Here is a 14988-nt window from a genome sequence, read left to right on the forward strand (position 1 = left end):
TTTCACAATGTTTCAGTCAAAGTAACTTCCAACTTTCTTTGTTGAACTCGGGAATCTGCATGGAATTTTGAACTGAACCTTTTAATTCATACTCTTATCCCATCAGCCATTACTGTATAGAAATCCTAAGTCAACTTTGAGTGTTGCCCGCACTAAGAATTGATCTTTCAACCTTCAGAAGAGTGCAATTGAAAACTGAATTTTACTAAGTACTTTATCCATTATGCCAAAGGGCTTGAGCCTGACACTTGAAAAACCTCAGAAGTTACATCAATTGTGAAAATAACATTCAAGCTGAAAACAGTAGCCTGAAGAATCAAAATATTTCATTAAAATTCTAACATTAAATTATTCTGATAATTTAAATTAAAAATTAGATAAAAACTGGCAAAATCCTCTTTGCATATGAATTAAAAATCCAATTTGAAAATTGCAATTATTTGAAAATTGCAATTTTCAAAAAAATTGCAATTATAATCCAATTGCAGAGTGGATTTAGGTGGTTTTTATTTGATTTCCAAATCATTAGAATATTTATTTATTAAAATTCTAACATTACATTATTTTATTAAATTCTTCTCAAAACAAAGATTGATTTTTACCATTTTTTTCAATGCTGAAAACTCAATTTCATATCAATAATCATTACCCAACATATTATTCAAAATTCTCACCAACAGCTTGTCATGGCTTCTGAAGTTTAAAAATTCAATTGAGTTAAGATAGCCCTTTAATTTTGAACTGCAAAAATGAAACAAATTTCATGAAAGCGATATATAAAAAACTTATTGACAAACCGAAAGAGATTATAGAAAAGAATGGGGACATAATGATCAAATATATCCGATATTGTAGATTCTTTTTCTATTGTTTTATTGAACCATAAATGAACAGAATTTTTGATATAACCCAATATCTATCGACTCAAAATATAATCAGCATTTTCTTCACGTGTTCAGCAGTTATAATTTTTTGTAAAAAATACATTGTAGATTTGTCTCATGTCGATCTTAACTTATTTTTGAAATGGATAAATATTGCATTAATACCAAATAAATCGATAAACAAAGCCGACACCTTGACAAATTGAAACTTAAATCTTGGGATCTCCAGTCTGATGTTCTACAAAGCTATTTAGATTTTTTTTATAAACAGATCTTAAAAGATTAGTTTAATAAAATAATTATAGTTTTTAGGGGACCTCAAATTGATTATTTAAACCACATTTCAAAACATTTATAAATATATATTCAAGGTGATGTTAAAATAGTTCTTAAATATTTTGTATAAATATTTTATAATTATAAAAATTATAGAATTTCTTTAAAGTTTTTTTTTTTTTTTTGAATGGACGTCATTAATTAAATAGCAACGTCAGCTCTGTCTTAAAGCCAGTACAAATATAAATGCCTAGAGAGAGATAGCCAACCAAAAGAGCAAGCCAAAAGTTGGGAAAGCATCAGACTGAAGATTTATAAGCCCCAATTTCAATCATAGCCATAGACGTCCGCTTTTTTTTATTTTATTATTAGAAATCTATTATTTAAATCATAAATTGGAAATTTATTATAGCATAAAATGCTAAAATCAATACATTTCAGTTTCTTTGTAAAAATGTCAGACATTTTAATATTTTGAAAATGTTGGGGGAGGGGGGGGAGATGAATGTATGACATTTAAAAATTTACAGCAATTAAGAAACATTGAAACACTCGGTGTTTATACATTGAAAATACACAGGTGAAATTTGGCAGTTAAAAAAAAAGTAAAAACAAAAAATTTGATACACTTATGCATCAGGCAAAAGGAGATATTTACGACAAAAATTAGAGAAAGTAGAATTTTAAATAGAAATATAAATCCATTTTATATATTTTTCAATTCTTCATTGACACAAGTGCAAAAAGGAGAACAAGGGAGATAAGTCAGTAAAATGCGCTCATGTAATGGATAATCAGAAATATACAATAAAACTGATTTATAGTTTCGCTATTTTACTCTATTTTCTTATAGTTTTTTTTTTAGTATAGATAACTCCTTTTAGTTGATACATAAGTATAAGATGTTTTATGCTAAATTTGAACTTCCATGTTTCATTTAACTAAATTCTTGAATAAAAGGTCATTTAAATTTGCTGTAAAATTACTTGCAAAAAAGATAAAAAAATTACTTTAACAAAAAAAAAATATATATATATATACAACTAATCAATACTATAATGATTAAATTCAACTTTCAAAATTATATTTAAAAATGATCATATTTTACGTTTTACATTCAAAGCACCAAAATGTCAAATTAACAAAATGTGCTGCTGTAGTCTAAATGAGAAACAAAAATGTACACAAATTCTAGAAATCTCCCTCATCTTAACATTTACTCATTCTAAAAAAATGATAGGAGTTGAGAGTTAATTGTAAAACAAATGAAACAAATTTTTCATCTAATTTAAGGGAATTAACTCTTCATTTTTGCCATTGAAATTTATCTCCCTTTCTCACAAATCCATCCATATTATTTCTATCCATGTTTATCTTGGCCTTCCACTGTGAGCTACATCTGCTACCTCAACTGTTCTAGATCTATAAACCCAAGAATTCATCCATTATTCAACATGACCCTACTATCCAAATCTCCTGTTCTGCACATATCTCCCTATATTGTTCAAATTTCATCTTCCTCTGAGGTCATCAGCTCTAAGCCTGTCTTAAAGACTCAAATTACATATTCATCGTATAATTCTCATACCATATCTCTCTCCATGCAACACATATCCTCAACTTTCACTGGACAGTTTTCATTCCATAACACACTGCATACACATGCTTCAGTCGTTTCCCTTGGTCGACAGTGGTAATGCTTTGCTGGTTAGTAATGATAGAAACTCCTCAAACTTACTCCAACTTATATCTCTCTATTTTTTTTAAAGGCATCACCACTTATCGAGGATAAGGGTTCAAGAGTGTACAGTAGTCAATTGGACAATATAGTAATCGTTAGTAATGGAAATTCAGTAAATTTGTTAACTTGAGTGGAATGGTTCGTCAAGAATTTGTTTGCGTTGGACTTGAAGACATGTAGTCAGCTGGAAACAGCTTCTCTTTCAATCATACTAACGCCTGGTCCACCTCGTGTCACCAAGGTAAAAAAACTTTTGGACAAACTCAATAACCTCACCATCCAGATATACTTTGTCAAAACATTTGAGTTCTCATTCAGTTTCATTGTTGTGCACGTCTCTGCTGATAATCAAATTTTCACTGTATAAAAAGATTTGTTGAGCACTAATCGTTCGAAGATCAGGGTTGGAGTGACTAGCATCCAACGGAACCCACAAATCTTTCTGGAAAAAGCAAACTAGACTTTCTCTTAATTCTAGGATGGTCAAATAAATGAAACTTGAGTACCCCCCCCCCCAACAGACACTAATGTAGAGTATTTAAATAAAATAATGTTAGCCCTATAATCATATTAAATATATTATAAAATAAATAAAATAAAAATGATTAATGTAAAACTTATGATTAAACACTAATATATATTAAATACTTATAAGGACGATCTATTCATATATATATATATATGAATAACAATAAGAGCTTATAGTTCTTAAAAAAACCCGCCAAGGTAGCGAAAAAACAACAATCCCCTCCCCCGCTTTTCGAAGTTGTTAATATCACTAAAAAATGCCAATAACTATATACATATACTTTCACTACACCGATGAAGACTGAAGGATCGGTCGAAAATTATGTACTTATAAAAAATTTAAAAAATTTTTTTTCATATTATTTTGTATTCCTGCACGTCACCAATTGAAAACGAATAAAGAAAAGTTATAAGCTTTTATACTTTTCGTATTCTTTTTTATACATTTCCATTCATATATATATATATATATATGTGTGTGTGTGTGTGTGTATGTATATGTGAATATATATATATATTAATATTATATGTGTATAATTCTAAAACCAAATACATTTGAAATGTTTGAGAAAGCCATTTTTGATCAACATCAGATGCAGTAATATAATAGACTCCTTCCATTCAGAATCTGTGAGAACCAAAAGGTGCTGAATTTAAATTTTTGTCCTTTTCTTTTTTATTCTTTTTTAAAAACCTTTTTATTCATTTTTTTTTTTTTTTGACGTTAGCAATGAAAACACAACATAAACATGCCATCATCGCATGCAGTGCTAGAAAGTTTTTGTCAAAAAAAAAAAAAAAAAAAAAAAAAAATACCCGCCAAAGTATGAACAAATTTTGAAGCTTGGGGATTTTTCTCCTGTCAGTCACACTTAAGTTTGAAATAGCATTTTTATTGATAAATGCCCAGATTGGATAGAAACATCATAGATTCCTGTTAATTTAAATTAGACGGGGGGGGGGGGCAGATTTCGGGGGAGGGAGTTTGAAGTTCAACACAAAGTGTGCGTTTGTATGTGTTTGTGTGAATCTCAAGATGGAAGCGTGTGCATTAGTTCAGGACACAAGATGAGATGACGGTTCCAACGCTAATGGACGAGAATTTTTAGGAATGACTGACATGAATTTTGACACTTTGTCAGCTAATCGGATTGGTAACATCGCAAATAATGTTGTCAAAATATCAGCCCCCTGTCCACATGGATAGCGTTCACGGGGATTTTTCGATAACAGGCTGTTGCAGACGGCACACACAACTGGAGAAAAGTCTGTGGAAACCTTTGGTATAAGTTCTTTGTAAGAACTGTACAGAGCTTCAAGGTACTGACGGCCATAAACAATTTGACATTCTTCGTCTAAAGATGACCAGATTTCTTGGAGATGAGCCTCTAAAACTTGTTCATTAAAAGCATCTGAAAATATTAGAGCAAAATACATTAATACGTGTTGCAGCCAATTCCAACATTTGACTAAACCGAAACGTAAGTAATAAAAATAAATGTATGTACAGAGACCCGAGAAATTAGCAACAGTTAAGAGTTACATATAGTTTTAATATTTATGACAAATTAAGGCATGACAAACTCCTGCCGATTCTCTATACATGCAAATTAAGGCGAGACAAAGTAAGGCACGCACAACAAAGGTGAGACAAATAAGGGAACAGCAAATTAAGGCACGACTAATTAAGGCACGACAAACAACTCCTGCCAATTCTCTATGCGTGATATTTATGCACAAATTAAGGCATTACAAATTGCTCCTGCTGTTTTGTTGCTAAAAATCTTTTCAAACTAGGCCGAAATTTTTTTTAAATATTCCTTTAAGTTATAAGAAAAAACATAAAAATATGAATTTTTCTTTTTAGGAAACGTTTTTTTAATAATTAATGTTTACAAAAAAAAACAAAAAAAAAAAAACAAACAAATCACAATGAAAAGTAAATACAAATTATTCCGCTCTCCCAAATTCCAGCCAATATCTAAATTAAAATTGGTTGTTTCTTGTTGCTTTTGACATATGAATGACAGTATTGCGAGCATGCTTGTTGGTCTTGGCCTCAATCATGCCCCAGAAAAAAATAGTCAAATCTAGTTGCTGTCAGGTGAAGAGGGCGTTGGTCTCCAAAATTTGTACAAGTGAGGATGAAAAGGTCATTTCAAGGCACAAAAACTTCTGGGTAAATTTTGCACAGCTACGGTTGTTCCTATTGTTGACGTTTTGGGTCGGCACAATTCGTTTTGGATAACATGGATTCAGTGGGCAAGCAAATTGGAGTCGCCAAAGTCCGTTTACACTGTCTTATATCAAGAATTAGATGGCCATGACTTTGCCTCTCTCCAAATAGAATTCAACTAGTGGAACCTGTGGAAATTCCACAGGGGAGTCATCCATATGTAATATATTGATGGCATTCTGTAGATGTTCAGCGTAAATGGAGACTGATATTGTAGCTCTTTTGTTAAATCTGCAAAAATATTTATCTAAGCAAGCAGGGACGCCTGGCATAGCCCAGCCGTAAAGTACGTTTAAATATGATATTTTAATTCTTGCAGATTTTGTATATATTATTATAGAGTTAATGTTCTAGCAATTTTCATATATTATAAGTTGCAATTTCAAAAATAAAAAATATATCCATGATTTGAGTGTATCAGCTTGAATCAAAACCAAAACTTATGAAGAATTCTTCATAAAATTATTTATTACAAGATAATAAATGACAGTCACCCGGATGTAAGTGTGACTCTCAAAATAAATAACACACGTGCTATCCTATTAGTATACAGATTAATAATTCTTAGAATTACATGTTTTTTTTTGTTTTGGTACTGTTCACAATTTTCTATTAGCAAAAATCCACCTTTCTAACCCGACTGGAACGATCAATGGATTTCTATTCTGCCTTTTTTTTGGTCTTCATCTGGTTCTATTTCTCACCGTTACCTCAATAGAGGAGATTCCTCTTCCTCTTGGAACTTTTCTTCATATGCATATAAATACATTTCCAAAAGGCATTACACGGAAATGTCTTGCTAGTCAATTAACACCTCATACAGCCACATCACCTTTGACGATCCGTCTACCAATTCAGTTGACCGTTATCTTAAATAATTTATAATCTCCATCAAATGACTGGTGTAGATTTTGACACTTAAGTCTGCCATATTTTTTTTTATTTGTTTACAAAGCTGTTTTGGTGGTAATACTTCACAAGCAATGGAGATGAATGGATAATCTATGATATTTCAAGGGAGAGCACTCTGTAAAGGGAAATATGAAAAGCGAACGACTTTCTTCTAGAACTTAGTAATAACTCCATTTTACCAGGAAATTCGTTCATTATTTTTTTATACAAGAATTTAAGATGCTAAAACCAATGCAACTTTGAGGAATTATGAGAAAAGAAAGATGCGACTAAATTTTTTCTTTGGAAAAAAAAAAAAAAAAAAAAATTAAATTAATATTTAGAAAAGAATTATTAAAGAAAACTACAATGAAACTATTTTGTTTTTTTAAATAAATTTTTTTCGATTTTCATTTATAATTTTAATTATTTTGTTTTTATTAAAAATGTTATGGTTTTTAAAAATGTAGTCTTCAATGTCACAAAAATGGAAAATGTGACAATTGGAGAGGAATTGCAATTTTTATTATAAAAATCTAATCTTTAACGATGCAAAATTTTTATTTATAAATGTTATAAACTTTGTTAAATTCAAAAGTCGTAGCAGCTTTCATTTTTAAATGTTTTCATTTTTCAAATAAAATATTTTGTTTAATAAAAATTACAATTCCTTAGAAATTGCCGTTGCATTTTTTTTGTAATGTTAAAGATTACATTTTTAAAAACCCTAATATCTTTTAAAAAAGAAGAAAAAAAAAAGTAGTTGCAACTTTATCTTATTTTTCAATGATCTTATTCAATGTAAGCAAAAATTAGTCACACCTACCTTTTCTTTTAAATCATAACATTTTTTTATAATGAAAATGTACTTGAAAAAAAATTGTTTTAAATAAGTAGTCGCATTGTAGTTTTCTTTAATAAAATTAGGGCACTTGTACAGTTTAGTCAAGACATTAAAAAATGAAAATATCGAAAAAAAAAAAAGTTTATATTGTATGTATGTTTTGGACTGAAGATCTACGAAAAAATTTTTCATTTAATTTGATAGAGTAGTTTTTATTTTACAGCGGAAAAACACGTTTTTATGATAGTGCGTTGAAGGTAGACATCTTGTTTTTTTTTAAATTTTGTTTGAATTTTATAAACAGAGAGATAACTCCATGTAAAGCGCCGATACTCCCTCCCCATCTTACTAGCTTTTCTTCCTGAAAATCGAACCTTTTGCTGGGTATCATAACAAATTGTTTTTTCGCTGTAAAAAAAAAAAAAAAAAAAAAAAAAAAAACTACTTGATGAAATTAAGTGAAATTTTTTTTCGGAGAACTTCGTTCTATAATGGATATATGCAATATAACCTTTTTTCGATATTTTCATTTTTTAATGTCTTGACTAAACTGTACAAGTACCAAAATTAGAAAAAAATTTTTTGTAATGTTTTCAATTTAAAAAAAAAAAAAAAAAAACTTTTTTTTTTTTTTTTTTTACAATTCCTTGAAGTTGTATGTTTTAGCGTATTCGCGTATGATAAAAATGAACAAATTTCTTAGTAAAATGTAGTTATCTCCCTTAGACCAATGAAAAGTTCTAGAAGAGTGAACTGAAGCACCACCACCGAGAGAGTAGGCCAGTGAACATGACAGCGTAACGTCACTTCCTGATCAACTTGTAGGTATAGAAAGTTTCCAGTATTCAACCATGTGGTCACGCTAACAAGCATAAAAAATATGACTACCGATTGTTTTACTGATTATCCATGACTACCAATATGTGTCCATTTATGTTCTAAAGAGAAAGAACAATTCTCCATTCGGATAATAATTATTGTAATTGCACATTGGGATAATTTTAATCTAACAACATATCGTAAGTGAACTAGTTTTTGAACTTTTATTTTTATCGGAGAAAGTCGAATATTTCATTTTTTTTTTTTTTTTTTACTGCAAAACAAACAATTTTTATATAATATTTTCAGTCCGTTCTTTTAATCTATATATCTATAAAAGTGAAAGTATCTGTGTGTGTGTGTGTGTGTGTGTGTGTACACCTTTCCCTATGCAATAACTATCAATTTTCGATCTACAGACTCAAAATTACAGGGTACTGAGATTTGGGAAAATCTTTGATCAGTTTTTGGACAGAAATTTGGCTGTTAAGAGGTTAAAGTTCAACGATTTGACCTTTGAGAACGCTACCAAATTCCTCCGACAATTTTGGATCTAAATACTTGAAATTTTAGATATAGGTTCCTTGAACATGGATCTAAATAACTTGATTTGAGCCAAAAACAGTGAATGTTAAGGGGTTATAATAGGTGTCAAAGTTTTTTAAAAATTGACTTTTGCGGTCTCTACTAAATTACTCAGACAATTTCTGGTCTAAACATTTGAAATTTTACATAAAGGGTATTCAGAGCTAGGACAAGTTTTTTAATTGATTTGGGTCGAAAATTTTTAGTTATCGATATATAAATGTATGTATGTATATTTGCATGTCTGCCTAAAACTTTTGACAGAGGCGACAGATTTTACCAAGATCAGTATCATTTTGAAGTCTGACCTTTCAGACGACAATATTGAAAAATTGGCTAAAAACATTAATATCTTCACCGTCAACTGGGCACTTTTATACAGGGGGGGGGTCGCTTTTTCGCTGATATTCTTGAAAGTCATCCTCTCTTTTTGATTGTCTAGCCTAATTTAAACATCAGTCACTTCTGGTTTGGCGTGGTCGTAACAGCAAAGATGTCAGTTTTTTTCCCGTTCTTTTCCTCCTTCGCAGTACGGGTTCGAGCCTGCCTTCTTACTAACACTTTTTTTTTTTGCTCAATAGACACATCCAAACACCCGGGCAATGCCGGGCTGAAATGCTAGTGATAAATAAAACTTTTCACTGAGTATTTTCAAATATTTTAAACAATGAAAAAGTCACACATTTTAGAAAACATCTTTTTTGATGAATTTAAATAAGAAAATTTGGAAACCTGAAAATGTTGTGAAATGAAAAATCATTTTTATTTACTTTTTTTTTTTTTTTTTTTATTTCACAACATTTTTAGGTTTTCAAATTTTCTTATTTAAATATTTTAAAGTTAGCATTTTTCACAGCAGTTTATTTATTTTTTTTTTTATGATCGATGAATTTTCAATATTTTAGCACCGGGCATAATTTATTTCTTTGAAATATATTTAAAACTTCAAGTTTTTGTTTTGTATAACATTTTAACTGTAAATAATTTACATGACGGGTTTGTTTTACAATACACATAGATTCGAAAAAGTTGTCAAAAAATACAAATATACAACAAATAAATGTTATCAAAGGCAAGATAAGTTACTTTTCTACCACACTGGATAAATTTTTTAGTGTTTTTATTTAATGTAAAATGTTTATTTGGCTCGAAAAACAGTGTTTACTAATGTATTTGAAAAATGCACATGGCGGCATGCTTGCTGTTGCACATGGTAAGTTTGGGAAAACGAGTTTAAACAAAAAATTATACAAAATACTGTTGGATTTTTTTTTTTTTTTTTTTAACGGCATATCAACCCTTTGTGGGTTATTTAATGCCAAATCCAGTTATTTTGGGAATAGTATTCGATGTTGTATCCAGTTATTTTATGAGATTTTTTTTCAAGCTTTTGGTTTGGTTGTTTTATAGTAGATTTTGTCCTTTTTGTTTTCTGCCTTGCAGAATATGATTGGGTTTTGCAATGGGAGGTGGAAAAGGGTTACAGTATTATTACGTCCTGTACCATGAATGTAGTTATATTTTTGATAGTGTTTTATATTCAAATTGTCCTCATTCTTAAGGAAGGTTTCTTGGAGACAAATAATCAAAGGATTAAATTTGGTTTGCAACAATAAAATCTCATTGTAATTTACTTTCAATCCACGGCAATTCCATTGGATTATTTTGTAATTCATGATTTTTTTGGTTTGAGGAGTAACTTCAGTTTCCATGTCTTCTAATTCCGTAAATCTATTTGTAGTAGTAGTAGTGACTTCTGTTTGTGGTAATTTCTTTATATTATTTTGTTTTTCGATAGATGTATTTTTTGTTTGTTTTTCAAGTGTTTTTTTCATCACGGGGAAGACATATTGGTGACCTGTGTGGTTTTTCTTTTAACTGATTTTGTTTTTCCTTAGTTTCGTTTTTTTTTTTAGCATCTGCACGACATGCTGGTGATTTTTGTGGTCTTTCTTTTGATCGACTTTGTTTTCTTGGATATTCTGATTTTGGTTGAGAATTTGTTGTATTGGTAACATTAGTTGATGATTTAATGGGATGATTAATTTTTGATGATATGTTTGGTTTGATTTCATTTATAAATTTGGGCCAGTCGTTTGGTCCCAATTGTAACAATTTGTTTATTAGTATTTCATATTTGGAGTCTTGGTTAGTGATGTTGGATGATATACAACTTGAGAGTACATCTTTTCCTTCATGTATCCATCTACTATTTTCCTGGCTTCGAGGAAGATGTTTTTGGTATGTTTTATTGACACTACTTCTTTTTCTTTCTTCTAGATTCTGCATGCTCTAGCATAAGCAGGATGGTTTTCTCCACAATTTGCATATTTGCAATCAAGACAATGTGGTCTGGATCTCTCTGGCCACATCTGCCGCACACTGCTCATCCCCTACATGCATCCTCATGGTGCCCAAACTTCTGGCATTTAAAGCACCGAAGTGGGTTTGGTATAAAGGGTTCAACTTTTTCAACGTTGAACCCAATTTCGATTTCTTTTGGGATAGTGGGTCTATCGAACTGCATAATGTGGGTGTTCGTATGTATAGTCTGATTCTCTTTTTTTATTGTAATTCTTTTAACATTTATTACTCCTTGGTTTTTAAGGTTTTTAAGTTTTTTTGTTATCTCTTCAGTAGTGCACATTGAGAGGTCTTTCGATTTTACTACACCTTTGGATGTATTCAGATTCTTGTGTGGATAAGTTTTGATATTTATGTTGTGGAAAGTTTTCATTCCTTGGAGAAAAGTGACATGTTTTTCTCTTTCCACTTCCACAAGTAGGGTTTTATTTTTTAAAGTTTTTACATTTTTGGGGGTAATATATGCCGATATAATTTTATGTATAATAAACAGTGATAAGTCAGTTATTTTGGTTTCTTCGGTGAATTCCAATACAATAAATTTTGAGGATGTTTGATGTAGTTCATTATCTGAACTTTCCGAGTCGAGTTGTTGGCGCTTGGAGTTTTTATACTTGGCCATATATATATATATATATATATATATATATATATTATATATATATATATATATTTTAATTCATTGTTTATGCTCCCCACCCACCTCAGAGTCCAATATTGGGGCATGTTAAGGGGGAAACCCATTCGCCTTGTCATGCCAAGGTTACATAAACAGTATACATGTTCCAAATGGAAGCTATTAGCATCCATAATCCTTTAGTTACACAATCCAAGTCATTTGTGGTAACTTCCGGCACTATACAGCCATGTCATCACTTTAATCATTTGGCACATTTGATCCTAGCCACTGCCTTCTAACACATGGAAAAGAGGGGAAAAAATGTATATAGTTTATAGTGGTACAGGGTAGAACTGTATTTGTTACGGTTTAGAGGAAATTGATAGAAAAGTAGAAGATGTGTTAGGGCTTGCCGTAACTAGCCGATTGATTGGATCGGGGCCCCTCCGACCGCCCGTCTAGCCTTGTACGAGGCCGAAGTGGAGTGTTGCAACTGATATCTTTAATTTCCCTAGATATCAGTTGCTCAGCCACCAGGATCCTTTTCCGAGTCATTACCGGTCGCCACCCACGGCCAACAAGTGGCCCCTTTGAGAGGCTTTTACTCTCTGCAGGGGAACAGTCAGTGTATTCTAATGCCCCACCGACGGGGTTGGGAAGTAGGGAAGGAATAAAATGGAGGGGAAGGGGAAAGGGGTTGTTTTTGTTTTTGCAAAACATAATTAAGTTTTACAAAAGAGAATAGAAAACAAAAACAGAAGTTTAATGTAGGTGCATTTCGTCTCAGGAAGCCACTAGACAGCCTGATCTGGTAGCACCAGAAATACTGTTAGAAACTCGCTCAATATATGTTACCGTGACATAGGCGGACATATATTCGGTGGGTTTCTAACAGTATTTTGTATAATTTGTTTGTTTAAACTCATTTTCCCAAACTTACAGAGTTTAATAACGAGCATGCTGACATTTTTCCTTTTAAAATATATCGATAAATATTGTATGATTTTCAAAGCGATTACACGTTTTAAAGTGAGTAAAACCATTAAAAACTTTTCCAGTTAGGTAGAAGAGTAACTTATTTTGCCTTTGATAACATTTACTTGTGATATATTTGTTTTTTGACAACTTTTTCGAATCTATGTGTACAGTAATACAAACCTAAAATTTAATTTAACTTGAAAATAATATTTAAAATACACGTGCGTACACTGCACATGCACCCTTATTATTATCATAATAATAATAGTAATAATAAAAAACTGGTGTAGAGGACATTGACTGGCGCCACGCCAACTAATTGTGAAGGGTCAGGGAGGATAGAAAGACCGAGGTGGGAGAGTACTAACCAAATCTCCACTGGAAGTGTGTAGTTCAAATCTGGTACCTTTGGGAGGCATTTTGTCAGCCAAACCCCAGGAAACACCAATGACCGATGCTAACAAGAAATCAGTGACAACAGCTGTTGCGATAACATGCAATCATCTGCCTAAGTGGTCAAGAGGTGGAGAACACTGGAAATCTGGAGAGACTTGTTGTCACTTGGTCTCCAGGGAACGCCACAGGTTACTGTCAGTGAGCGATCACTGATGATGGCCTGTGAGACAACTAATACGCTACACATTATGGGGAAAAAAAATGGGTACTTGTACAGTTTAATCAAGACATTAAAAAATGAACATATCGAAAAAAAGTTATATTGCATGTATCCCTCATAGAACAAAATTCTCCGAAAAAAAAATTCGCTTAATTTCATCAAGCAGTTTTTTTTTTTTACAGCGAAAAAAACAATTTGTTATGATACCGAGCAAAAGGTTCGACTTTTAGGAAGAAAAGCTAGTATTAAAGATGAGGAGGGAGTGTTGCCACTTTAACTGAAATTATCTCCCTGTGGCATGTTCAATAAATTCCATAATGGCTGACTTCAACGCGCTCTCATAAAAACGAAAAAAAAACTACTCAATCAAATTAAGTGAAATTTTTTTTTCAGAGATCTTCAGTCCAAAACGGATACGTACCATATAACCTTTTTTTTTTTTAATATTTTCATTTTCTAATGTCTTGATTAAACTGTACAAATACCAAAAAATGGACATAGAAGAACAGAAAACCAAAAATTTAAATATAATTTCTGTATATAATTATTAAAGTAATAGTTATTTAAATATTTCAACAAATAATCTTGTGAGCAAAATCCAGCTTCCCAATAAGGGGCACTCTGGATAGGAACAAAAATAATCTCAGTCATGAAAGATTTCTCCTCCACCGATTGAGCACAGAAAAGGTAAAGTGTAGCATCAAAACAGATACTACACTGTGATCTTGTTCCAAAAGCCAAAAAATATTTGTGTTTAATGTTTCTTTAATTGTTTGTTCCCTAAATTCATAATTCAGTTTTATCAGTATTAAATTGTATATTGCTTTAAAATTACTTAATTTGCTACATAGCATATATGTTTTATATTGAATAAAGTTCAGTTTAAGCATTAATCGAACTGTGTTCCTTTTTCTTTTTAAAAATGTTTATTGCTCTTTTTTTTAAATGGCCCTCATATAGTACTGACAGTCTGACAAATCTTATCTACATTGCCTGCAGACATTTTTCAGTTAACAGGGCTTCAGTCATGGCCACTAGAGTAAGAAGAAGGCCTTCTTCTTACTCTCGGTGGCCATGACTGAAGCCATGTTGGAAAAGTTAGGTAGTAACAAAACACTTTCGGTTTACTATATCTGTTGAATGAATAATAGGAATATACATTTGCCGTAAAACAGTCTTAGTAGTGGCGGTGGAGTTAAAATCATTGAAGTCAAAGATAACTTTAGTCCAGGGCTCAAACCTTCCTTGCGGTGTTAAAATTATGTTTAGCCACACTTATTAATCTTGGTTAAGATAAAACGTAGATATTAAATAATATATATATATATATGATATAATATAACCCTCTCTTCTCCGGGGGCTGGGCCGCATCTGCATCCGTCGTTATCCTGGTTCACGGGAGCATACTTGTGATGTACTTCTGGCCGTGTTCGTCACTCCCAGCCCACAGGACCATAGACGCAACCCAGCAGGGCTACATTCTTACTTGTCTAGTGGTGGACTCCTTAAGGGTGATCAGACTCTCACTGGTCACTGGAAAATATCTTCTGCTGCTCAGGGCACGCGAAATGTGCATGACCCTAAGTCCGTGTGGCAACATTGTCGAT

General features: G+C 31.6%; 1 protein-coding gene across 2 annotated transcripts in view; it reads right to left on the minus strand.

The window, feature by feature from the left end:
• Positions 1-4087: 4087 nt before the first annotated feature.
• LOC145266437 (retinol dehydrogenase 7-like) overlaps positions 4088-14988 on the minus strand; it is a 45846-nt gene continuing 34945 nt past the window's right edge. For both annotated transcript variants that reach the window (XM_080122113.1, XM_080122114.1), the window contains exon 7: positions 4088-4841. In XM_080122113.1, the coding sequence (XP_079978239.1) occupies positions 4486-4841 (356 nt within the window). In that variant the 3' untranslated portion in view covers positions 4088-4485. The remainder of the gene's footprint in view (positions 4842-14988) is intronic.

The sequence above is a fragment of the Euprymna scolopes genome, chromosome 41 (assembly GCF_053919585.1).
Source record: "Euprymna scolopes isolate OS-2025 chromosome 41, ASM5391958v1, whole genome shotgun sequence".
NCBI lineage: Eukaryota > Metazoa > Mollusca > Cephalopoda > Sepiida > Sepiolidae > Euprymna > Euprymna scolopes.